This window comes from Marmota monax, unplaced genomic scaffold, assembly GCF_021218885.2.
Source record: "Marmota monax isolate L192 unplaced genomic scaffold, Marmota_monax_Labrador192_F-V1.1 WCK01_AAM20220418_F8-fsc00296, whole genome shotgun sequence".
Classification (NCBI taxonomy): Eukaryota; Metazoa; Chordata; class Mammalia; order Rodentia; family Sciuridae; genus Marmota; species Marmota monax.
In genome coordinates this window covers 98,242-122,870 of record NW_026694723.1, presented here as the reverse complement: position 1 = coordinate 122,870, position 24,629 = coordinate 98,242, and the positions used below count along the sequence as shown (strand labels likewise).

Genomic DNA, 24,629 nt, shown 5'->3' with positions numbered 1-24,629 from the left:
AATACCATGTTGTTATTCCTCTTATCTGTGTATATACATTAATGAATTTCTTCACTGGATTGACTCTAAATACATGAATACACTCTTGTGGGTATGAGTAGCGTGATTTAAAATCAAATAAGTATGTTCAAGATAGATGTCTTTTTTTTTTTTCTGTCAAGCATCTGGGTGTATGTTTATAGGATAGTTTCTAGTTATAAATATTTTGAAGTTTAAAAAAATGATTTAGGAATTATTGGGATACATTCCAGTAATTTAATTTTGGGTAAATAAAGTAGTCTTGTTTGTTTGTTTGTTTTGTTTTAGTTATAGGTGGACACAATACCTTTGTTTTATTTTTATGTGGTGCTGAGGATCGAACCCAGTGCCCTGCATGTGCTAGGCGAGTGCTCTACCACTGAGCCTCAACTCCAGCCCCAAATAAAGTAGTCTTAAGAAGTTAAACTGAATTTCTATGAGACTTAAACTAAGAATTGCATATGATTTTATAAAGTTGTGTATGTGTTTGTATTAAATCACCAAACCACTTGCCTTGAAGACGTTAAGGAAATTCTTTACAGGAATTTTGTGTTTTGATTAGTTCTTTTCCTTGATAACAGTGTATAAGGAAGTTGGTTGTGTTGTGTTCATGTTTTCATCATACTGGCTAGCACTTTTTAAGTATTATAGGGCTGTGAACAATAGTGTTGGCATACAAGGAAATTGCTTTATAAATGGCAAAAGTACAAGTCAATACATGTTCCTCACTTGTTTTACTTTGCTGTAAATTTTTTTTTTCTTTTGAATGAATAGAACAACTGCCTGCTAAATCTTAATTTATATGGTACATGTAATAAGTTTACTTAACTGGAGGTTAGTGTGCTCAGACCTAAGAAGTAAACAAAAGAAGCCTCTTGGCAACCAGAGTAAATATTAAAATTAGACTTCTAAGATAATGCTCAGGAGTTTGATACTGTGCTTTCTCCACCTACTTGGTCATTCTTGCTTTGGGGACATACATAGTTGATAATAGTAATATTTTTTGCCCAGAGCTGACTGTCAGCATGACTTATTTTGCTAATTCTGATCTTTTGAGTACTAAACTTACACAATACTTTATTGTGCTTCAAAAACTTCATACTCGCTTTATGTAAAATTCAGTATTTTCTCCTTCCTACTCTTGGATCCAGATGTGTTCTCATAATCTCTTAACCACATCATCACCTAGCCAAATAACAAAAATCATTTGCCATTGTTCAAGCCTTTAAAGACTTCCTTTTTGTGTGTGTGCAGCCTCCCTCATCTTCCCAAAGTACTTTTCTTCCTTGTTCAAAACTGTAACTCTAGGTTTAATTCTGATGTCAGTACCTTTTATGTGAGCCTTCCCTAATTGTACACTTCAGAATCAGTCATAGTAGGCTTTTATACTTAGCATCACCTACTCAAGCTGGTCTTTTAGCTCATGCAGGATAGACATCAAATACAGCTAACAGAGAGGTGGAAAGAATCATTTGTTGCATTGATTAGTATAGCAGGGTGGCTACCCCAAAGGCAGAGTAGCCAGGCAGCAAAGTAACCACTCCATAGACAGAGTGGCAAGGAAGTCAGAGGGCAAACAATATTATACAGTTGTGGACCAGAAATTTGCATATTTATATGAATGTGTATATTTATGTTTATAAATACATAAATTTATAATATATAAGTTGCATATTTATATATGTAGCAATATTTATGATTATGTTGTAATCTTAGCACTTCTGTGCTATTTTGCATACGATGTAAAATATGTCCAAAATTGTGTCACCCCACCCCCACTCTCCCAATATATTTTAATGCAAAAATCCATTTAAGTACAGTTTCATTCAAGAGGTTATGGTCCAAATTGCTTGCATTAGTTTTTATGTTTTCTTCTTGTTTGTCTTGAACAGTGGATAATTGGGGGAGGCCTTTTATTTTTACTTTTTATCTTAAGCATAAAGTATGCAGTGCTTTTTCTTTTAACAGTCTCCAACTTTAACTTTGTATTTCTTGTTCCTGCCACTTATCTTAAAGATAGAATAAGTAGTGCCTTTCTGTTGACTGTCACCAACTTTTAGTCCTATATTACTGCCTTACACAGAGTCTGTTTTTTACTATTAAAGGTATTTTAAATTGTTTTTTTACCATATTCTGACTTGTATTCCTCTATCTTCTAGCATAGTGAATGCTTATAAAGATTAGGATACAATAAATATTGGAGTCGATTGAAAAAATTTCTTCATGTCTGAGGACTGATATAATTAATAATGTCTACAGTAATAAGAGACATTTGGTCATTTGTGGTTTTTCCCTGCATCTTAAACATAAATTTGCAAGTTGTAGACTTGAATTTAAAAATTCTGTCTATACTTTCTGTCTCCTGTTTTGTGGATCATATACACATTCATAATCCCTTATCTGTAATTCTGGAATCCCAGATCCCCTGGAAACTTAAAGTTTTTTAAAAAAAAGTTTGGCACTAAAATTTATTTGGAACATTTTATACTTGCATTGGTGTGAGTTTTTTTTTTCTTTATTCCTATAATCTTAGTATACTTAGTGTTAATATTAATGTTTCTCTGCAGAAACATTATGTTGATTTTGAGATGCTGTTCCAGTTTCCACTGGAATTGTATACACTGCATAATAAGGCATATCTGGACTTATCTTTCTGGGCACATCACTGTACTCCTAGCATCCTTGTAGTTAGGTAGTATTTGTGCAGCAAATAAATGTAGGTTCCAGTGATATATATCATTTCAGGCCTGGTGTCTAACCTCATACCAATCCTCCATTCTTGCTTTCCTCAATGAATGTCTATTAGAAACACAAGATTCAGTGGAAGGCATCTCCAGGCCCCTATAAGAAGTAGAACTACCAGGTGATATGATGTAGGTGAAAAATAAAACTTTTATTGTCTTAGCCAGTGATATTTTGGGGTTATTTGTGACAGAAATTAGTCTGTGATGACTAATATAACTGAGTGCTGGGTAACTTGCCTTTGCCTTTCTACATTCACTCTGTTTTTCAGAGGCTGGCCTCTTTGGAGGACATTGTTGGGCTTCTCTTTTCTCTGCATTCCAATTGGCCATTAGGGAATATAAACAGGGTATTGGAGGGAAGAAAGAAAAGTTGGGGTATGTATTCCCTTGGCTCCCTTCCTGCAGGGTCCTCTCTGCTGCTTGCATCTCTCTATGAGGATTTTGGGTTTTGTTGGGTAATCGTTTCTATGTCTGCGTTCTGGTAATTGCCCACTCTTAACCTCTACTTCAGGTATAGTATCTCACTATATTTTGTAGTTTCCTTAAACCGTGTCTTCTTTATACATAATCTCTTATGTCCCAATTTGAATGTGCTTCCTGTTTCCTACTAAAATCCTAACTGCTTTAACCCTTCCTAAATCTGAACAAGTCTAAATACAGAAATACATTTTGCTTCAAAGGGTACCTTCAAATAAGGGGTTGTAGATCCATACCAAGTTTGTAGATTTATAGTATTAATTGTAATATTTTTATGGCATGTATTAGACTTTTAATGTTTGAAATGAATTTATGTATGCATGCTTTTCTAAAGGCAGTTCAGGTTTCAGGATTAAAAATTTTATCATACTAAAAATGGATTTTTGCCTATATTTTAAATTAGAACATTCAAAGCATTATAGTATTATATAGCACTGAAAAGTGACTTTAAATGTGGATATAACCAGTGAAAAATGACTTGATTTTTAAAAGATACTTTCTTTTTGTTCCTCTCTCTTGGATAATGGTATCCCCATCTCCCCTGAGGTTTAAATAGAAACCTGCCTTTACCTGCTCTTACCAGATACAAGACTTAAAATACATCTCGTAAGTCATTAAGTCTTGTTGATTTGCTTCAGAAATTTTTTATTTTTTACCCTCATACTACAGACTTAGTAGTGTTTTTATTGTTGTTGTTAAATTCTTTTATTTAAATATGCCTTTATTTTATTTATTTATTTTTATGTGGTGCTGAGGATCGAACCCAACCCCAGCACCCCCAGACTCAGTAGTTTTGTTCATTGAGTAAGATGGAATTGATAAACTTGTTTGTGAAGGACCAGATAGTGTGAGAACCATTTTTAGCTTGCAGGATAGTGCTAATGGACTGTGTAATTTGCTGACCTATGGCCTAGGCTTTTGTCGTATACCCTCCAACTTCCACATTTTTTCCCAGAATGATCTGTCTATAATATGGGCATAGCACTTTCACGTAGATCTTTTATGTACTCTTGTTATATTTAAGGCATTTATATACCACTTTTGACATTTTTGTCATTTCTTCATAACCGCCTATGCTATTACATTCTCCAAATTTTTATTTGACTGTTTTCTTTAAAAGAAAATTTGTACTATAAATGGAAAGTATATTGATTCCATAACTAGAAATCCAGTAAACAACAAGTAACAGTAAAAAGAAATGTACAACTAGCAAATGCCTTTCTTTCTTTTGTATTGGGGATTGAACCCAGGGGTGCCTAACCACTGAGTCACATCCCCAGCCCTTTTTTATATTTTATTTAGAGACCAGGTTTCACTGAGTTGATTAGGGCCTTTATAAGTTGCTGAGGCTGGCTTTGAACTCTCCATCCTCCTGCCTCAGCTTTCTGTGCCTGGGATTATAGGCATGCACCAGCACGCCCAGCCCCAACTCTTTTTAAAACAGGATCTTGCTAAGTTACTTACGGCCTCACTAAGTTGCTGAGGTTGGCCTCAAACTTGTGATCCTCCTGCCCCAGCTTCCTGAGCTGCTCGAAATCCAGGCATGTGCCACCATGCCTGGCAAATGCCTATTTCATATACCACCAAATCATATATGTATCATATTTCAAAAAACCTGTGGTGTGGCTGGGTGTAGTGGTGTGCACTTATAATCCCAGTGATTTGGGAGGTTGATACCCTGTCTCAAAAAATAAAAAGGTCTGGAGATGCAACTCAGTAGTAGAGTGCCCCTGGGCTCAATCTCCAGTTCCAAAAACACAAAAACAAAACTCTTGTTTATAAGATAAACCTTTTGTTCCTTAGCATCTCATACAAGTCTCATACTGCTCACTTTACTTGCAAGATTGCTCAGCTAAAGCAAAAGATTCAAGTCATTCTGGTAAGAGGCTGGATGCTGGCCTTACATTCTGGAAATCTGATGGTGCTGGTCCTAAGTAAACATATTTGAGCTTGGACTATTCTCAGGAAAGTACATTGATGATATACCGCAGAGGGTATCATCAGAGCAGATACTAAGAAGACTCTAGGGGTTGGCAAAGCTACAGAGGCAGCCCACTATATTGATCGAAAAAGTTTTAAAACCATTTGTTTCAATTGGTCACTTAAATTGAATAATAGAAGCTGGGTTAACCATCATAGAATATAAGAACATCTGTTAGAGGGATGCTCCAGATTTGATACCATATGCCTCACATTATGCACTGGCTATGCTGACCATCTTATCATTGCCCTCCTCTGCCATGCCCTGCCATCCTGCCATGCATCCTTCAACTTCTACTTTTTTTTTTTTTTTTTTTTAAATACTGAACCAAGGAGCACATTACTACTGAGCTAAGTCCCCAGCCCTGCCCCCGCCCCTTTATTTTGTTTTTGTTTTTTAGAGGCAGGTTCTTGCATAGTTGCTTAAGGCCTCACTGTGTTGCTGGGCTGGTTTTGAACTTGTGATACTCCTGCCTCAGCCTCCTGAACCACTGGGATTGTAGGGGTGCACCACCACACCTGGCTCAACTTCTACTTTTGATTAAAGATCTGACTCCCTCTCCTCTGGAGGTTTTTTTTTAAAAGTTTTATTTAGATATAATTCACAAATCATACAATTCACCCCTTTAATAAACATATACAATGTAGTGATTTTTTAACATTTCAGAGTTGTGTATTTATCACCACTAACTTTAAATGTTTTCATTATTCCCCAAATAAACCCTATAATCATTTGCAGTTTCTCCCCTTTCATCCCCCTCCCCAACACCTGGCAATTAGTAATTACTTTCTATGGATTACATGTTCAGATATTTCATATAAATGGAATCACACAATGTGTGCTGTTTTGTGACTTGCTTCTTTTACTTTATATAAAATGTTTTCAGTGTCCACCTGTCATTTATAAGAACTTTATTTACACACACACACACACACACACACTAGTAGTAGATGGACACAATACCTTCATTTTGTTTATTTATTTTTATGTGGTGCTGAGGATTGAACTCTGTGGCTTACATGTACAAGGCGAGCACTCTACTGCTGAGCTCCAGCCCCAGAACTTCCATTTTTTTTTATAGCTCAGTAATATTCCACTGTATGGGTATACCACATTTTATTTGTCTATTCATCTTTCTCTTGAAATTGCTTCCATATTTTGGCTATTATGAATAGTGCTACTATAAATATTTGTGTATTAATTTCTATGTGAACCTATATTTTCATTTTTTTAGATGTATCTAAGAGGGGAATTTCTGGGACATATAGTAATTCAAAGTTTTACCTCTAAAGAACTATCACGCTGTTTTCTAAAGTGGTCATGTCTGTACTTTCACAATGGCAGTATAAAAGTTTTTCTACATATAAAAGTTTCTTCACATCTAAAAGTTTCTCCACATCTAATTTCTCTACATCCTTACCCAATACTTGGTATTAGATCTATGTAGACAAATTTTGATTAAATCCCTCCTCTACTAAACCAGAGTAAGTTTATTGGTTTTTTGATACCTCGGATTGAACCCAGGGGTGCTTAACCACTAAGCCACATCCTCAGCCCTTTTTATTTTTTATTTTGAGACAGGGTCTTGCTAAGTTGCTGAGTCCGACTTTGAACTCTAGATCCTCCTGCTTCAGCCTCCCAAGCTGCGAGGATTATAGGTGTGAACCACCACTAATTCGTAAATAACATGGCCACATTCAAATATATTTTTTCTGTTTACACATTGGACTCGTAGCTCCTAGAGCTTACATGCCTTTATCTGGGTACACAGAAAATCTAGCAGAATATATGTGGCATTTCATACAACATTTAATAAATGAATCTAGGTTTAAATTATTATTGTATTTGTAACCATTCATTGATAGGATTAAAAGTAAATTTTTTTATAGAAGCTAATTACCAGTTTTAATTATAGACACAGATGATTGTAGTTTGAATAAAGGATACTGGATTTCATTCTAGTGATTAGAATTGAGCCGAAAGATTTATTGAATGGCTTTGTTTTCTGTGATTCTTGGTTTACATAAAGAAGTACAGTAGCTTTGGGTGTTAATGAAACAAGGCTTCGCTTTGTTAAACAAAGATGATTTAGTGTTTGTTACATACTAAAGAATCGAGGATTATGACTGGACACATACAAAAAAAGATGGTTAGTGATTACAGTCCATCTACTGCTTTATAAAAACAGAGCTGGGGATTGAACTCAGGGGCACTCAACCACTGAGCCACATCCGCAGCCCAATTTTATATTTTATTTAGAGACAGGGTTTCACTGAGTTGCTTAGCGCCTCACTGTTGCTGGGGCTGGCTTTGAATTTGGGATCTACCTGTTGCCTCTGGAGCTGCCAGGGTTACAGACATGCACCACCACTCCCCAAAACAGTTATTTTTTTGAACCAACTGTGGTTCACCTCTTTTAGGTAAGTATGTAATCCTTAAAAGAAAATAATCCTGAGAGATATCTACAAGGCTTGATTATTTTAAACATCTGGAAAACTTCTAAAATAAGCATGTAAGAATAAATACATCCGGGCTGGGGTTGTGGCTCAGCAGTAGAGAGCTAGCCTAGTATGTGCAAGGCCCTAGGTTCGATCCTCAGCACCACATAAAAATAAATGAATGAATGAATAAATAAATAAATAAATAAAGTTGTTGTGTCCAGCTGCAACTAAAAAAATTAAATATTAAAATAAAGAATAAATACATCCAAATGAATGTTATTTCCTACAGAATAGTCACAGGGGGAGGCGATATACTTACTTCAAACCATGCTATCTTTCAGTACATCATTTTAGAGAAATAATGTTTTGGAAGTGCTGCCAAAGTCTGAAGCACATTATTTTAGAATGTGGTAAGAAAATTTTCAAAGTTGAAAGCATTTTGGTAAACAAAACACCAAGTTTAGTAATACTGGTTCTTTGTTTTGGTTTGATTTGGTTTTCATGTGGAAGGTTTTTGTTTTGTTTTGGTTTTACGCAGTATTGTAGGGAATTGATAAGACTCTCTACCACTGAGCTACATCCCCAGCCTTTTTAAATTTTGAAACAAGGTCTTGGTAAATTGCTGAAGCTGGCTTCAAATTTGTGATCCTCCTGCCTCAGCCTTGATAGTTGCTGGGATTACAGGCATGCACCACCATACCCTGCTTAAAATGAGGGGTTTTTCTTGGTGTAATTACAAACTGGTTCTGAGTGGTATTTGAAAAAGGCCCCAGAACATTTTCAGTAATGCTGATATTATTGAAATAAAAATATGACTAGTCACCATGATTTCTTTGACAAACTAGTAAGCAGTTTAGGAGTATTATTATTTATGTTCAAAGTTAAAGTCAATTTACAGTCATCTTATAGTTAATACATGAATATAGATATTTTACTAGTTTCAAGTGACTCCTTGATTCTTTGATTTAATGTAACTTTTTTGTTTTGTGGTACTGGGAATTGAACCCAAGGCTCACACATATTAAACAAGTACTCTACCATTGAGTCACATCCCCAGACTTTCAATTAATTTGGATATGTCTTACAGAAACTTGGGCTTTCAAATGTCTCTAAGTTTATATCTAGTAATCTGCAGCTTTCTTATAGAATTTACAGTCAGAACAAAAGACTCATAGTATTTCATGAAAGTATGACATTAAGCAAGAGGGATTTGATGTGATCATAGTAGAAAAGCCATACTTGTTGAAATATCCTATAAAATAGATGAAATTATTTTTAGACAGTTATTTGCTTTCTTTATTTGTCATTGGTATGAGGAAATACAACGGAATAGATAAAGTCTAAGTAATAAAATGGGTAGATGCCTGTGGCTATGTGCCAGATACTCTTAATACTATATAACATCTCAGATATGATAATGGTAGCTGAGGCTTTGGTTAGCAGTTGAGGGCTTTTTCAGTGGTTACTATGGTATATGGCATCCTTTTCCCCCTTACATGCTTTTGGGTTTTTTCCTCTTTCTTTCTTGATGAAAAGCCATTAAATCTTTGTTTCTTTTCTGTCGAGGCAAGCATTTAACAGACGTTTAAACTCCCTCAGTCGCAGAGTTCACTCAGTTTGTTTAAACTGTAATGTGACTATGGGCAACCAGAGTACACAAAGTGGAAAAGCTATGTTTCCTGGTATGAGTATTTCATCAGATTAATTGATCCTTGGCCTTGTAATATTCATGCAAATATTCAAATATCTTATTTTTTATTGTTAACAAATCATATTTGTCATGGGGTAAATAAATAACAGATCTTTTAAATAAAAAGTCAGTTATTTGAAGCACAATTCAAGAGGGCAGATACATGGGAAATTGTATCATATGGGTTCAGTCATTTAAAAATATATATATTAATTGTAGATGGACACAATACAATACCTTTGTTTTATTTATTTATTTTTATGTGATATCAAGGATTGAACCCAGTGCCTCACGCATGCTAGGCAAGCACTCTACCACTGAGCCACAATCCCAGCCCTGGTTCAGTCATTTTTGTTCCTACTCTTGTTAATTATCCAAGAATCTCTTATACAGGGAACAGTAGTAATCATTAAAATGTTTATGGAGCAATAGTAGAATGAATATGACATTATTACCCTATGTACATATGACTACATGACCTGTGTGATTCTGCATCATGTACCACCAGAAGAATGAGAAATTATATTCCACTTATGTTGTGTCAAAATGAATTCTACTGTCATGTATAACTAATTAGAACAAATTTTATATGATTTAATCTACTTCTTAAAACACCATGGCATACATTTTTAAATATATATACACGTGTGTGTGTATGTGTGTGTGTGTGTTAATCAAAAGACACAGTCACTTATGAGATTATAACACAGAATATAGGTTATAAAGTGCTTTTTTTGGTACTAGGGATTGAACTCAGGGGCACTCAATCACTGAGCCACATCCCCAGCCCTATTTTATATTTTATTTATAGACAGGGTCTCACTGAGTTGCTTAGTGCCTCGCTATTGCTGAAGCTGGCTTTGAACTTGGGATCTTCCTGTCTCAGCTTCTGGAGCTGTTGGGATTAAAGTTATGTGCCACCGTGCCTATAAAACTTTTTGTCATGTTGTTTCTATTAAACCACAATGCTCTTTGTGTTTAGAATGTATTTTGAACAGACAAGAACCAAGCAATATGTGTGTTTCATTTTCATACTTCAAGCTCATCAGTAACTTTGAGTAAATTCAGAATCTCAGGCCAGGAATTCTAAGTAGGGATAAATGGGTGTATTTATCTTATGTATCTCCCTTAGTTCTTAAATATATTTAATGGACTGGGGGCTGTTGAACCAAAATGGCATGTTTTAAAGTTGAGCTTCTTAAAAACCTCATTTGTCATAGTTTTCAAAGTGTGAAACAAACTAACCTGCTTAACACATTATTAACACGTTGAAGTAATATGTTTTTACTTCCCTGACTGACTTCCCTTGGACAATTTACGGTACTGAATTGTTCACAAGTCATCAGGCTTAATAATTATTAATTATTAATTCTCTGAGATTGTTTCAAGCATAACTCTCCACTGCTCATGGCTTCTTATTTGACAAATAGTAGCCTACCCAATCCCTCATTCTTTTATTTAATCTCTTTCTCAGGACTTTGATGCTAAAACTGACCCTAGAATAAGGACTTGGAGGTTTGACTTTGTCTTCATTAGGTTATTGTTAAGTCTACTAGTCACATCTTTGATTTATGTTTTTTCATTCTGTTTTTATTTATAAGCTCAGATAAAGCCCGTCAAAAAAAGAAACTTGGGAGGGAGCGATAGATAAGCTAAAATTAAAATGATGAATATTGGTAAGAAGAGGGAAAAGAGTGTAGCACATAGGACGTGCAGAATCTCAGAAACCCTGGTGGCAAGGGAGAGCATGGTAAATTGATAGATAGAAATAAGTTTTGCTTTTTTGAACTATAGAATGTGCGGGGACTGGTATTTAAAAAAAATTAAAATAGTATCATTAAAGGAAGCTAGGGTCTAGTCATAAAGTAAGCCATCATCTGAGATAGGGAAAAATTATTGAAGATTTGGTTTGTTGCTGTTTATAAGAACTTGTCTGGTAAGATTTGTTGGGGAAGGATTCCTGCCTGCAATTGGCCATGTAGAGCTAAATTAAGCTAATATAGTAATATAGTATGTGTGTGCTTTGAAGAATTTTGTTTGTGCCTTTGTATTTCTGATTTTTTTTTTAGTGACTCTTTGTATTTCTCATCTATAAACTTCTAGTTGTTTGACCATACCTACCTGTTCACACATTATCTAGCCCCTTTGCATTTCTCTCTTTTTCCTACTCATCCTAGATCCCTTGGACAGATTCTCCCAATAGTTCTTTTTCTTAGATCCATTCCATTTTTCCAGGACAAAGCAGGTAATAAGACATACTTAATATACTATGTTTCCTTTTTGGTATATATATTTTTTATTTTTCCTCATTTTTATTAGTACATTATAGTTGTACATAATGGAGGGATTTATTGTTACATATTCATACATGCAGACTGTATAACAATATAATTGGCCAATATCACTCTCCAACACTTTCCCCCTACCTCCCTGGTTATATTTCTTTCTTTTTTTTTTTTTTTAAGAGAGAGGGGAGGGGGAGAGAGAGAGAGAGAGAAAGAGAGAGAGAGAGAGAGAGAGAGAGAGAGAGAATTTTTAAATATTTATTTTCTTTTTGGCGGACACAACCTCTTTGTTTTTATGTGGTGCTGAGGATCGAATCTGGGCCGCACGCATGCCAGGCGAGCGCGCTACCGCTTGAGCCACATCCCCAGCCCTGGTTATATTTCTTCTAGTTGTTTTCTTTTTCCTTCCTCCACCGACATTGATTCTAGGTGTGCTCTACCACAAATTCAAAATTGGAAAATAGTCCAATTTAATGCTCGTTTTATTTATTTATTTTGGTACTGGGGATTTAACCCAGAGGTGCATCCTGGGTTAAAGACAGACACACCAAGTCAAACCTCCACTGAGGTACATCCCCAGCCTTTTTCATTTTTTCTTTTGAGTCAGGATCTCACTAAGGCTGAGGCTGACCTTGAACTTGTGATCCTACAGTCTTAGCCTCCTAAGTCCCTGGGATTATAGGCATGCACCACCACTCCTGGCTCTTTTTGTTTTTTGATTTTGAGGCAGGATCTCAGTATATTGCTGAGGCTTAAGTTGCTGAGCTTGCCATTCTCCTTCCTCAGTTGCTTGAGTAGCTGGAATTACAGGCATGTACTATGGTGCTTAGCTTCTTTTATTGTTTTCATAAAGTTATATAGCTTGCGTGTTTATAGCGTATAATTTTTGCTTATCTAATATTTGCAGTTTCCACATTTCAATCTTTAAAAAAAACTTATTATTATTGGTTACATAATATTTAGGTTAGAGTGTTGACATTTACTTAGTTTCCTGATGGTTAATATGTGGCACTGTTTCTATTTTCCTTGCTGTTAGAAATTCTAATATGTTGTTGGACTGGAGATATAGCTCATTTCCAGTAGTGGAGTTCCTGCCTATCATGTGCAAGACCCTGGGTTCAGTCCCCAGCACTAAGACAGAGCGTGTATGCAAGTAAGCAAGAAAGCAGTGGTTTTTCTTGAATTTGGGGTTGTGACTAATTTGACAGATTGCTCTCAAAAGAATTGTACCAGGATGTGAATGTGGCCATTTCATTATACCATCTGTAATTTAGCGTTCTATTACTTAAAAAAAATTGCTGTTGTTTTAGTAGTAGGAAATGGCATCACATTTTTATTGTTTCTTAGTTGAGTTGGTCAGTTGTATTCCCATAATAGTTATTAACCCCCTGTGCCCTGTCTTGTAAACATCCTATTTGTGTCCATTTATCCCTTGTAAATCTTAATATTCTTATCCATTTCATAAACTCCTCATGAATAATCTCCTTTATGGTACTCTATTTGAATATTTTTTATCAGGTTTGTTGTTAAAGCATAAAGAAATTTGAAGGCTTTTTATAAATCTTTTGCTGATTTGCGAATTTTTTCCCTTTGTCTAATTAAAAACCAAAAAAGCCTTTCACTCAGATTTACAAATGTTTTAAAATTCTTCCGATTTTATGATTTCCTTGTTAATATTATCTTTTATAGTCCACTGTGTTTGTGGATCACATGAATCGAGCATTCAACTGGACTGTTTTCCAGTTTTTGTCAGCAGTTATTTATTGACGCTTTCCTTTTCCTTTTTATTTCTGATTTTGTTCTTTCTAAATTTAACCAAATTTGAGAACTAGGCACAGAGCTAATTTGCTGGTATTGTATAACTAATGAGCAAAGCCTTATTATATATTGAGTTCTTATGTGTACTGTGTTCTGATTGTGTTATCATTTCTGTATTGTGTTTTTGTTGTCATTTTTGTTTTGTTTTTTAGTAATACTGGAGATCAAGCCCAGGGCATTGTGCAAGCACTGAGCTACAGCCTCAAACCCTTCCTATTTTTATGTTATTACCCTCTGTATTAATTATGGTAGTTGATGCATGTTTTCCTCTTAGGAAAGGCTAAGATCCTCTCTCTTTCTTCCTTTTTCTGTTCTTTCTTATGTATTTCTCCAAACAATCTTATATATTTTATTTCCCAAAATATTCTCATTGTAATATTTGTCAGAATTGATTTAATCCATAGATTGTTGGAAATAGTTGCAGCTTTACAATATCCAGTCAAGATGTGTCTTCTGTATTTAGCCTTGGTTATACTCTAGGTACCAACTAAATATTTGATTGAGTCGAAAGAATGGAGAGTGGCATGCAGTAGTGCATGCCTATAATCCCGGCGACTTGGGAGACTGAGGCAGGAGGAGACTGAGTTCCAGCCCTGCTTCAGCAATTTAGAGAGGCCCTTTCTGTAAATAAAAAGGGCTGGGGTTGTGACTTAATGGTAGAGAGCCCTGGGTTCAATCCCTAGTACGGGGGGTGGGGGGTGGGAGTGAAGAGAGAATGATTGAATGAGTGAAGAATCCTTAGTTTACCATTTTAATCAAGTCTGGATGCATACCTCTCAGTAATGTTTTCCAGCTTTTTCTCATTAGGTCCTGCATATTTCATGTGAATGTTGTTTCTTGGCATTGTATATTCTTATTCATTCTCATATTCTCTCTCTCTCTCTCTCTCTTTGTACCTGGGATCAGATCCAGGCATGCTTAATCATTGAGCCACATCCTCAGCCCTTTTTTATATTTTATTTAGAGACAGGGTCTCAGTGAGCTGCTTAAAGCCTCATTGAGTTGCTTAGGGCCTTGTTAAGTTGCTGAGGCTGACTTTGACTCCTTCTGCCTCAGCCATGGGGATTACAGGTGTGCACCACCGAGCTCCTGGCAGCATTGTATGTTTTCTCATAATTTTCTATTTTTTGCCAGCACAAAAGGAAACTGTAAGTATTTCCTTATTTATTTTGTCATTAGTTATGTAAAGAGATTCTGAGGAATCTCTTGGATAATTATTTCACTTGCCAATAATGATCTAGTTTCTTATTATCTTACAGTTTTATCTGTTGCTTCTGTTTTTTTCTGGAATTCACCAAATAATGTTAAAAAAGATTGCCAGTAGTGGAGCTGGGGTTGTAACTGAGTGGTAGAGTGCTTGCCTAGCACATGTGAGGCACTGGGTTTGATTCTTAGTACCACATAAAAAAATAAATAAATAAAGGCATTGTGTTCATCTACAACTAACAATATTTTAAAAAAAAAGACTGCCATTAGTGGTCATCAATAATTTATATTCTCATATTCTCTCTTCTCTCTCTCTCTTTAAGATGGACACAATACCTTTATTTTATTTATTTTTATTTGGTACTGAGGATCAAACCCAATGCCTCATGTGCTTGGCAAGCCCTCTACCACTGAGTTACACCCCAGGGGCTGGGGATATAGCTCAGTTGATAGAGGGCTTGCCTTGCATGCATGAGTCCCTGGGTTCAATCCCCAGCACCTCCAAAAAAAAAATAATAATAATAATAATTAAAAAATAATTGGGCTGGGGATGTGGCTCAAGCGGTAGTGCACTCACCTGGCATTCGTGCAGCCCGGGTTCAATCCTCAGCACCACATACAAACAAAGATGTTGTGTCCGCCGAAAACTGAAAAATAAATATTAAAATTCTCTCTCTCTTTTTAAAAAAATAATAATAATTTACTCTTAGTAACATAGCTGAGATTTGCTGTTGCTTGTCCTCTTTAGGGGCTGGGGGAATCTCATGATGCTCTTGTACTGTGCCATTTGTACCAAAATGGATATTTATGTGTAACAAGGTCCGTATAACTAATAACTAATTTTATTTTAATATAATTAATATAACTAATAACAAATCTTATTTTCTCCATTTAAAAACAAAACCAAAACTTTACTCTTCACCAGCATAACATTGGCTGGTGGTTTGCAAATGCATGTTTGCATTCTTTATCTAGTTTTTAAAATATATTTTATAAGGAATGACTATAAAAGATTTTAGGTTGATTCTGACATTTTTAATGTCATTTAAAGGAATTTGCTGTTGCTTCATAGCCTCGTTATGAAAAATTATTGAACAGCACCTATTGGGTGGTGTGAATGATGCCATTTAATACTGAGAAAGAAACCACTATGTTATGTTAGCCCATTTTATAGATGAGGAAACTGACTTAGAGCAGTAAAGTAATTTGTTAGTTGTATAGCCAGAAGTGGCAGTGGCTTATGAAATAGAACCACATTTCAGGGATAGGTGAGTGGAGATAGATGTATATTTATACATAACAATTCAACTTACTGTGGGATTAGGTTCCAGAAAAACTCTTTGTAAGTTGAAAATATCACAAGTCAAAAATGCATTTAGGGACTGGGTTTATAGCTTTGTTTGTAGAGTGCTTGCCTTGTATGTACAGGGCCCTGGGTTCAATTCCCAGTAAAACACACACACACACACACACAAATGTATTTAGTGCATTTAATCTACCAAACATCATAACTTAGCCTAACTTTCAGTGTGTATAGAATACTTGCACTCACTTAAAGTTGGGCAGAATCATCAAACACAAAACCTATTTTATAATAAAGTTATGAATGTCTCATGTAATTTATTGAATACTGTACTGATTGTGAAAAGCAGAATGATTGGTATGGGTACATTATCACACTATTGTAAAGTTGAAAAATCTAAGTTGAACAATCATAAGTCATATATATTGACATATACATACATATATCTCTATGTCTCATGAGCTTAAGGCATGAGAAAACTAATGCATTTTGAAATGTTTATGGAGTCCAGTAATACAGTACATAGGGGCAAATAATGAGCCCTCTCATTGATGATGAATGTCTGATTTTCTTAGGGAAAAGTTTTATCTAATTTCTTAAAGACTGGATTATACTTCTTCCTAAGGTCACAGAGTCTGAATAGTTGACATATATGGTATTTGTAAATTTACCAAGTTTTTCTTCCACATTTTATACACATATTAGTAGGATTGACATAATCCATAGGTAATCCTGATACTATAGTCCATAATTTTACTTCCTACTACTTTTCTCCATAGGAAGTCTATGACAACATTGAACCCTTGACACCCTCAGAATAAAGGACAGTAACTTCTAAGAAACCCACTTCCTGTGGAATATAGTGCATGCTTTTTTTAAATAAGACATGTTGTGGTAGAGTAGGGATTATCTAAGTAATTAGCCTCTGTCATGCATAGTGAAAGTACTAGATCCGTGTTTGGAAGACAGAAACGACAGCATACCCATTTGAAAAGGTAATATATTTTAACAGTTTGGGGGACTTGTTCAAATAACTTGCCCTTGTCTTCATGGTGAGACTCCCTAATATGATAAGCCAGTTAAGGTAATAGGGCAGAATAATTCAAGAGCCACTGTCCTAGGTAGTATGAGGGACGAGTTGTTCTATTGAAGCTTAACTAATTTTTCCATGAAGTTTCTCCTTGAAAAGGAGAGGAAGAAGAGTGGTGCATGGACACATTAGAATGTTATTACTTTTCTTTATCTATGAATAGAAATGTTCTTAAACCAGGAGAGAATACTATCTGAATTTTAAAACTTTTTAGGAAGGAGCTTAAAAACTTCTTTTTCTACTCTCAGTCCAACTCTAGGAATGCTTGAAATTAGATTCTTCCTTATGTTTCACAAATTAAATACCTCATTTGAAGCTTATTCATTTCAGTTATGCTATCTTGCATTTTAATCTATCCTTCTTTCAGGGCTTCTTTTGCTGATTCTTGGCTATTTCTTGTGTTTGTCACTAATTCATAAGGTAACTTATTTTTGTATTTGTAGAAAATTCTCAATTTTTTCTAAATGGAGTCCCAATGCAGTGTGATTAGAGTGTCAAATCTGTCCCATGCCCAGCCCTAGTCCTCAGTCTATGGCTTTATTGTGTTTATTACTTGGTTATAGCACCAGAGAATTCCACCCCTTTTCCCCTTCTTCTTCTTCCCCGTCCCTCCTGCGGAATGGTCCAAGTTTTGCACTCTTGCAATAGTAGTAGGATTTAATTTTGTGAATATTAAGTTTTTTTGTAAATGGTCTGTTAAATATGTACTTAAACTACTCCTTTATATGTCCTTAAACTAAAACTCTTCATTATATTGTGTTTTTAATACTTAAATGCAAGAACAAAGTTAAGTTTTCCTTATTAAAATGCAAAGCCTAGTGTCTTCTAGCCTTTTGAAGAGCTTTTGTTCATTATATAATCTGTAAAGTAGCCAAGAGTTCCTCAGAAGCAGGACATCATTTAGGTTTAATACAATTATGGCTTGTGTGTAAAATAATGTTGTGGCTTAACTGTTCATACTTTAGTGGCAGAATCCTTAGTTCAATTCACCTTAAAGACTTTACCAAGGTTCCTGAGAACAAAAATGATTAGGCATTTTGATTCTACCAAAGTTTACATGTCTAGAAAGCTAAATGACACAGTTATAAGCATAGACCTTTTATTTTTTTCCCAGATGTTTGACAGTGTAAACATACATAAAATACATATTAAAGTTTAGATGCTTTATATTTTGTGCAATAAATCGAAGCCTTAAAAAGAAAACATCTCATTAAAAAAAATTAGTTTTACTTAAGACAGAAAAGTAGCAGCAAGTACCAAGACATTGTGCACTTCTTTTATTTAAGACAAGTTACTCATTTACATCAGAGTCAGAAATGTAAGACTGGCTTTCTTGAATACTTAACATAGCTTGAATCACTGGTTAGGTAGGGGCATATTTTCCCAACTGTACATCAGGGAGGAGGCTTTCATTAGTTTTAAGAAAATGCTGACCCTCAGCCAGCCAGCATGACCATAGCATTGAGCATTAAGAGAAATGAAACATTTACTTCCCAAGCACATGCCACAGAAGGTAAGTGAGTCTTTACATTTGCAGTTGTTTCTTCCCTCTGTAAGTTAAGGGTTGTGCTTTGTTGAGGCATTTCTGAGAAGTTTTTTGGCATGCCACTAGTGATACTTAGGGTCATAGGTGTTGGGGATGATTTTGCTGAGCTAGTGAGGCTTGTGTTTGTAACCATTCCATCTTGGAGATGAATAGTTAGAGTTGCAGCTGCTGCTTCATGGGAATTGATGGTTTCTGTAGATGTATCTTCTGGATAGGGCTCCAAAGCCTTATCAGTGCTAGTAAAGGTGGTGTCTTTGCTTAATGTGACACCAAACGTTGTTTCCTTTGTTCGATATTTGGGTATTTTGGTCACTTTGGGTTGAGTTACCATACTCAGAGAATTAATGGTGTCCACTGTTTGCATCCCACTTACAGTGAATAAACTTGAGGTAAATCCAGAAGGTGTGGGATATATGTTATGTTCCTTCAAGGATGATATCTGGTTAGAACAAGGAGTTCCTATCACATGAGCTTTTGTTTCCATCATCCACTTAAGTAAGTAAGTAATGTTTTGTTTATGGTCACATGACCACCTGTTATTGTGAAGGGTTATTTCTTGCAACTGCAAGAGTTGGTCAAAAGATTGATCTGGAATGAATGTGAACTTATTGTTGTGCAGGTAAAGATGTGTGAGGTTTGTCAGGTTTATTAATGTTCCTGGAAGGATTTGTGTCAAGGAATTATTAGACAGGTCCACAATATGTAGTTTAGAGGGCATGTTGGTTGGAACTGTCCAAAGTTTGTTACTGCTGAGGTTGAGGACCTCAAGACTTCTTAATGTATTTTTAATGAGGACAACCTTTTCCAGCATGTTCTTAGAAACATCCAGATATTTAAGGTTCCACTGATAAGCAGTATCAGATTTGTCAAGAAGTTTAATATTGTTGTTAGCAGCAGACATGTTCCAGAGAGACCGAGGTAACTGAGCAGGCAGGCTTTCAAGCCTGTTGTTTGAAATGTCCAGTGTCCTCAGATTGGTATATTGGGTTAACTGGTTATGCAGATCAGTAAAGTGGTTATAAGACAGGTTTAAATGTATAATGTTCTCTTGGAGTCCGGATGGTAATGTAGTCAAGTTTCTGCCTGAACAGTCCACATGCCTGTGTCTCTCTGTACATATACATTGGAGAGGACAAATGCATAAAATACCAGGTGTGAGAAACAGGAGGATGAACAGGCAGGGAGACATTTTCAATATCTGATATTCCATCAAAGCCTGGAAACAAACAGATACACCCTTCTTTTAATATGCAAATACAATTTAGGCATCTGCATGGGTCAGTTAGCATTAGGCAAAATTTTCAATAAACCTCCTTGTTGTTGAGTCTTTTTATAATTGTTCCAGTGATTAAACTAACAAAGCTGCCCTTCATTTATAGTCCAAATGCCTAATCCTTCAATTGGGGCTATGTTGGTTGAGAGAGAGACTCCCCCCCCCCACACCACCACAAACACACTCTTTCCTGCATTTTCTTCTTTATTTTCTCTCTCCTTTTACCATTCTTTTTTTCATATTCATCTTCTCAAAGTCTTAATATGATAAATAGCATTATCTGCAAATAGAGTTGAAGTCTTAAGCTATTACTGTGTTTGATAATATGCTTTCTTATTCAGATGGGAAAAAATGGCTGTCGTGTGGGTTTTTGGGGTTGTTTTGTTTTTTAATCTCTGCAGTAATGTAAGAATCAATGTGTGTGTGTGTACGATGAGATTTTATTTAGATATTAAACAATTTTTGAAATTTCATTTTTTTAAGGATAAACATATCCTTGTAAAAACATTTCAAGGCACTTGAAAAATCCAGACCAACACCATACCTCACATTTTGTAAAGTGTGTGTGTGTTTTTTTTTTCCTGTATATTTCAGTACCAATTCTACAGGGAAAAACATGTATATTTACAAAGTGAATGCATATTAAAAAGACAACCCTCAACTGATACTGCAGCAAATCCCTGTGCATGCACTTGCTATTGAATATATATTCAATCCTAATGTTGACTTTTTCTTAAAAAAAGAAAAAGGAAAAAAATTCTTAAGTCCATCTCTTACTGATTTAAATAACAGCTTACCATAGTGTCGTCTTCAACATCAGCATCTCGTTTTCTCCGGGACACTTGAAGCTTAAAGGTCGTCTTGTTCTGGAGAGTCGGAACCGTTTCTGGCTGTGGGCTGTGCTTGCCTGCTCAGCTGCATTGTGTTGCTGTGAGCTGAAGCTCTCTCTGCAACCACCTGATCAGTACCACATAGGAGGACTGCAGAGCTGTCATTGGTGCTGACTCAAATTTATTTCAAGAGGTGCACACGCAACAAAATGGACAAAAATTTTTTTAAAAATTTATAGCATTGAGCATACTTACGTATCTCAGATTTGCTATAGATTGGAATACTTCATGTAAATTAGAGCTGGCCTTTCCTCCTTTCTGTGTATTCATCTGTGGAGCTTGGGCTCCACATTTTAGCAGCTTCCTTATTAACAGTCAACTGTGCTTCTTTTTAATGCCTCTACTTTCTTTTTACATATTGAAAAATGTGGAAAATAGATTTGACCTTCCTTGTAAATGGATTTCTAAGATACTGATTTAACTCTTTTTTATTTCTCCATTTTTGTGTTCTTTTCTAAAATGATAAAACTGTCATGTTACCTTTTAAGATATCATGATATAGTGTGGTGATTATTATATTTAATCAGCTTTTCATATTTATCAACCACTTAAATGTTTCGACTTCTCTTTTAAGGAGGTACAGAAGTAATTAATTAGGATTATTTGTCTTTATTTTTCTGATACAAAGGATCATTTGACCCAAGATACACACAAGGCATTTTATTTTTGCTTTTTATTTTGCAAAGCTGGGAATCAAACCCAGAGTAGGCTGCACTTAAAATGAACACCTTCTGCTTTTAATTTTCATTTCCCATGATAAAAATAAATGTTTTCTATTTTGTGTATTTGGGGTTAAATATTTTTCTTCATGAAATTTACTGTGGATAGTAAGTAAATATAAGTGTTGTTTTCTCCAGAGATATTTTTGGTGCTATGTGAATGACCATTCATTTAGTTTTATGTTTTAGAAATAATAGTGTTGCCATAGTGATACACGCCTGTAATTCCAGTAGCCCAGGAGGCTGAGGCAGGAGGATTGCAAGTTCAAAACCAGCTTCAGCAACTTAGCAAGACCCTGTCTAAAAAATAAAAATATTAAAAGGACTGGGGATATGGATCAGTGGTTAAGTGCTTCTGGGTTCAATCTCTGATATAAAATAAATAATAATAATAATAGTATAAATTTCAGAAGATTTATTAAGACTTTATATTTTATCTTCCTGAGACAGTTTTAAATTTAAAATTACATGATGTATGTGAAAAAGAAAACACATGAATGTTTTAAAATGAGATTAGATTTAAGAAAGCTTTTACTCCATCCCTTAGTGGATTGATTGTATAATAATCTAAATTTGAAATCTAATCAAATCTAATTTCCAGAATGTCCAGTTTATCTTAGAAAAGAAAGCAAATTATGGTATATTCATTGCCAAATTCTCATCATTTGAAAACCAACAAATATTAAAAATTAATTAATTAAATTAATTAATTAAAAATTATTTTGAGATAGGGTCTGGCTAGTTGCTTAGATTGGCCTTGAACTTATGATCCTCCTGCCTCAGCCTCCCAAGTCACTGAGATTATAGGCATATGCTGTTATGCCCACTTTGTAGCTTATTTTCTTAGAAAAGAGACTATACTCTAGAAGTATAAAAATTAATATAAAATTAAGGTTTCTAAAATGTATCTGCATTTTAATCTGCAACATCAGAAATTTATTATTGATTAGGTGCTTTATTTTCCACTTTATTTTGAGGGTTCATTTGGACCCTAGATCTTTCTATGGATTTCGGAAACCAGTCATCAGTCATAGTATTTAAAAATGAACAGGTTTGACCAGGCATGGTGGCACAACCCTGTAATCCCAGCTGCTAAGGCGGCTGAGGCAGGAGGATCGAAAGTTCAAATCCAGCCTCAACAACAGTGAGCTGCTAAGCAACTCAGTGAGACCCTGTCTCTAAATAAAATATACAATAGGGCTGGGGATGTGGCACAGTGGTTGAGTGCCCCCTGAGTTCAATCCAGGCACGGTGGCACATGTCTGTAATCCCAGTGATTGAAGATACTGAGGTAAAAAGGATCATAAATTCCAAGCCAGTCTGATCAGCTAAACAAGACCCTGTGTCAAAATTGTTTCTAAAAAAGGACTTAGGGCTATACTCACTGGGTTCAATCTCCAGTACTGGGAGAAAATGTGTTAAAAATACTACATACAGCAATATTGTTTTGGAAATAGAGAATGGGTTGCTTTTTGACATTTAAAATTCTCTCAGTTTGTAGATACACTATAACATTGCAAGGTATGTTACTAAGGGTCAATTCATTAAACACTTAAATTTATCCATTTTAATTTTACATCACTGTGGAAGTAGAGTTAACCACTCCCATTCGCTAGTACTTCCATTTGAAAGAAGGAAATGTTGTGTCATTAACTAATAGATTCAAATGAATTTACGTTTAGTCTGTATCAGGATTAGGTTTCACTGCATATAATATAAACTTTTAATGCAGTCATTGTGACAGTGTGTTATTTCAACTTTGGGGACATGCTTTATTGTTTCATTTTATTCAGAGATTTCTATGAAATTCTCAAAGGGGGATTATTTCAGTGTGTTATGTTCCTACACTTTTAGAAATTCTCATGATATAAAATAATTCTATATTACTATTATTGAAAGTGGAATAGTTCTTTATAGTATTTATTGTTTTTTAACAGCTTATTTTAGATTACTATTTAAACACATAAGTTACATTTTTAGAGTCAGCTGAGGTAAAAAATTACATCTATTTGGACAACTATTCTATATTAAGCAGTAAATTAATTTACATGTTCTTTGTTCTTCTGTGTACTAGGATATATTACCCCAACTTTGCAAAAGATATGAAAGACCACCAGCTGGGAAATGGCTAGCTCATGTTAATCAGTAGTTTCAATATTCCTTTATTTCTTAAATTGATCTGAAATAATTAAAAATCAGAGGTCTATCTGTTTTTGATTGATTGAATATCCCTTATCTGAAACGCATGGGACTAGAAGTGTTTCAGATTTCAGAGTTTCTTTGTGTGTGGGTTTTATTTTTTTAATATGTGCATACACTTTACCAGTTAAGTATCCCTAATCTTAAAAGCTGAAATCTGAAATCCAAAACTTTTAGTGAGAACATAGCATTGGATTTTTGGATTAGGGATGCTTGACCAATAATATAGTTAGGTATATTGACTAAACTTCTTTCTGAAAACAAGAATACTCAATGAAGTATTTTAAAAGCCTGGAAGAGCTGGGCATGGTGGTGCACACCTGTAATCCCAGCAGTTTAGGAGGCTAAGGCAGGAGGATCATAAGTTTGAGGCCAGCTTCAGCAATTTGTCAAGCCCTAAGCAACTTAGTGAGACCCTGTCTCAAAATAAAATATAAAAAAGGGCTGGGGAAGGCTGGGGTTTTGGCTCAGTGGTAGAGCGCTCGCCTAGCACATGCAAGGCCCTGGGTTCAATCCTCAGCACCACATAAAAATAAATAAAATAAAGGTATTGTATCCAATAACGACTAAAAAATATTTGTAAAAAAAGGGGTGGGAGGCATGCTGGGGATGTGACTCAGTGGTTAAGTGCTTCTGGGTTCAATCCCTGGTACCAAAAACAAAAAAATATGGAAGGACTGACAAAATAGAAATTATCACATCAAAATCCAAGTGCATCAGTGTCTTCACCCATTTTCCCACTCCTTTTTTCCCTTCAGTTCTCTAGATGTCCTTGATTCTGGATTAATCTCTTTGCTTCTTTAGAAGGATTTAATTTGTTCTTCTGCCTTCTGTATTTCCTATAAATGATTCCTAACAGTATTAACATAATTGCTTGATTATCATCATCCCACAGTAGTTTCAAAATAATACCAGTACTGCTATAACTGGATTACAAACTATTGAATAA

General features: G+C 35.2%; 2 protein-coding genes across 7 annotated transcripts in view; one reads left to right on the top strand and one right to left on the bottom strand.

Annotated features, from left to right (window-relative positions):
* The window catches only part of Nf1 (neurofibromin 1), a 252,882-nt gene that overhangs the window by 159,607 nt on the left and 68,646 nt on the right, over window positions 1-24,629 (top strand). The window lies entirely within an intron of this gene.
* Window positions 17,944-20,826, bottom strand: Omg (oligodendrocyte myelin glycoprotein). Its single transcript, XM_046424007.2, has 2 exons — window positions 20,670-20,826; window positions 17,944-19,815 (listed from the first exon to the last, which is right to left on the bottom strand). Exons 1-2 carry the CDS (start codon window positions 20,670-20,672, stop codon window positions 18,490-18,492), a joined length of 1,329 nt encoding a protein of 442 aa, XP_046279963.2. The 5' UTR covers window positions 20,673-20,826; the 3' UTR covers window positions 17,944-18,489.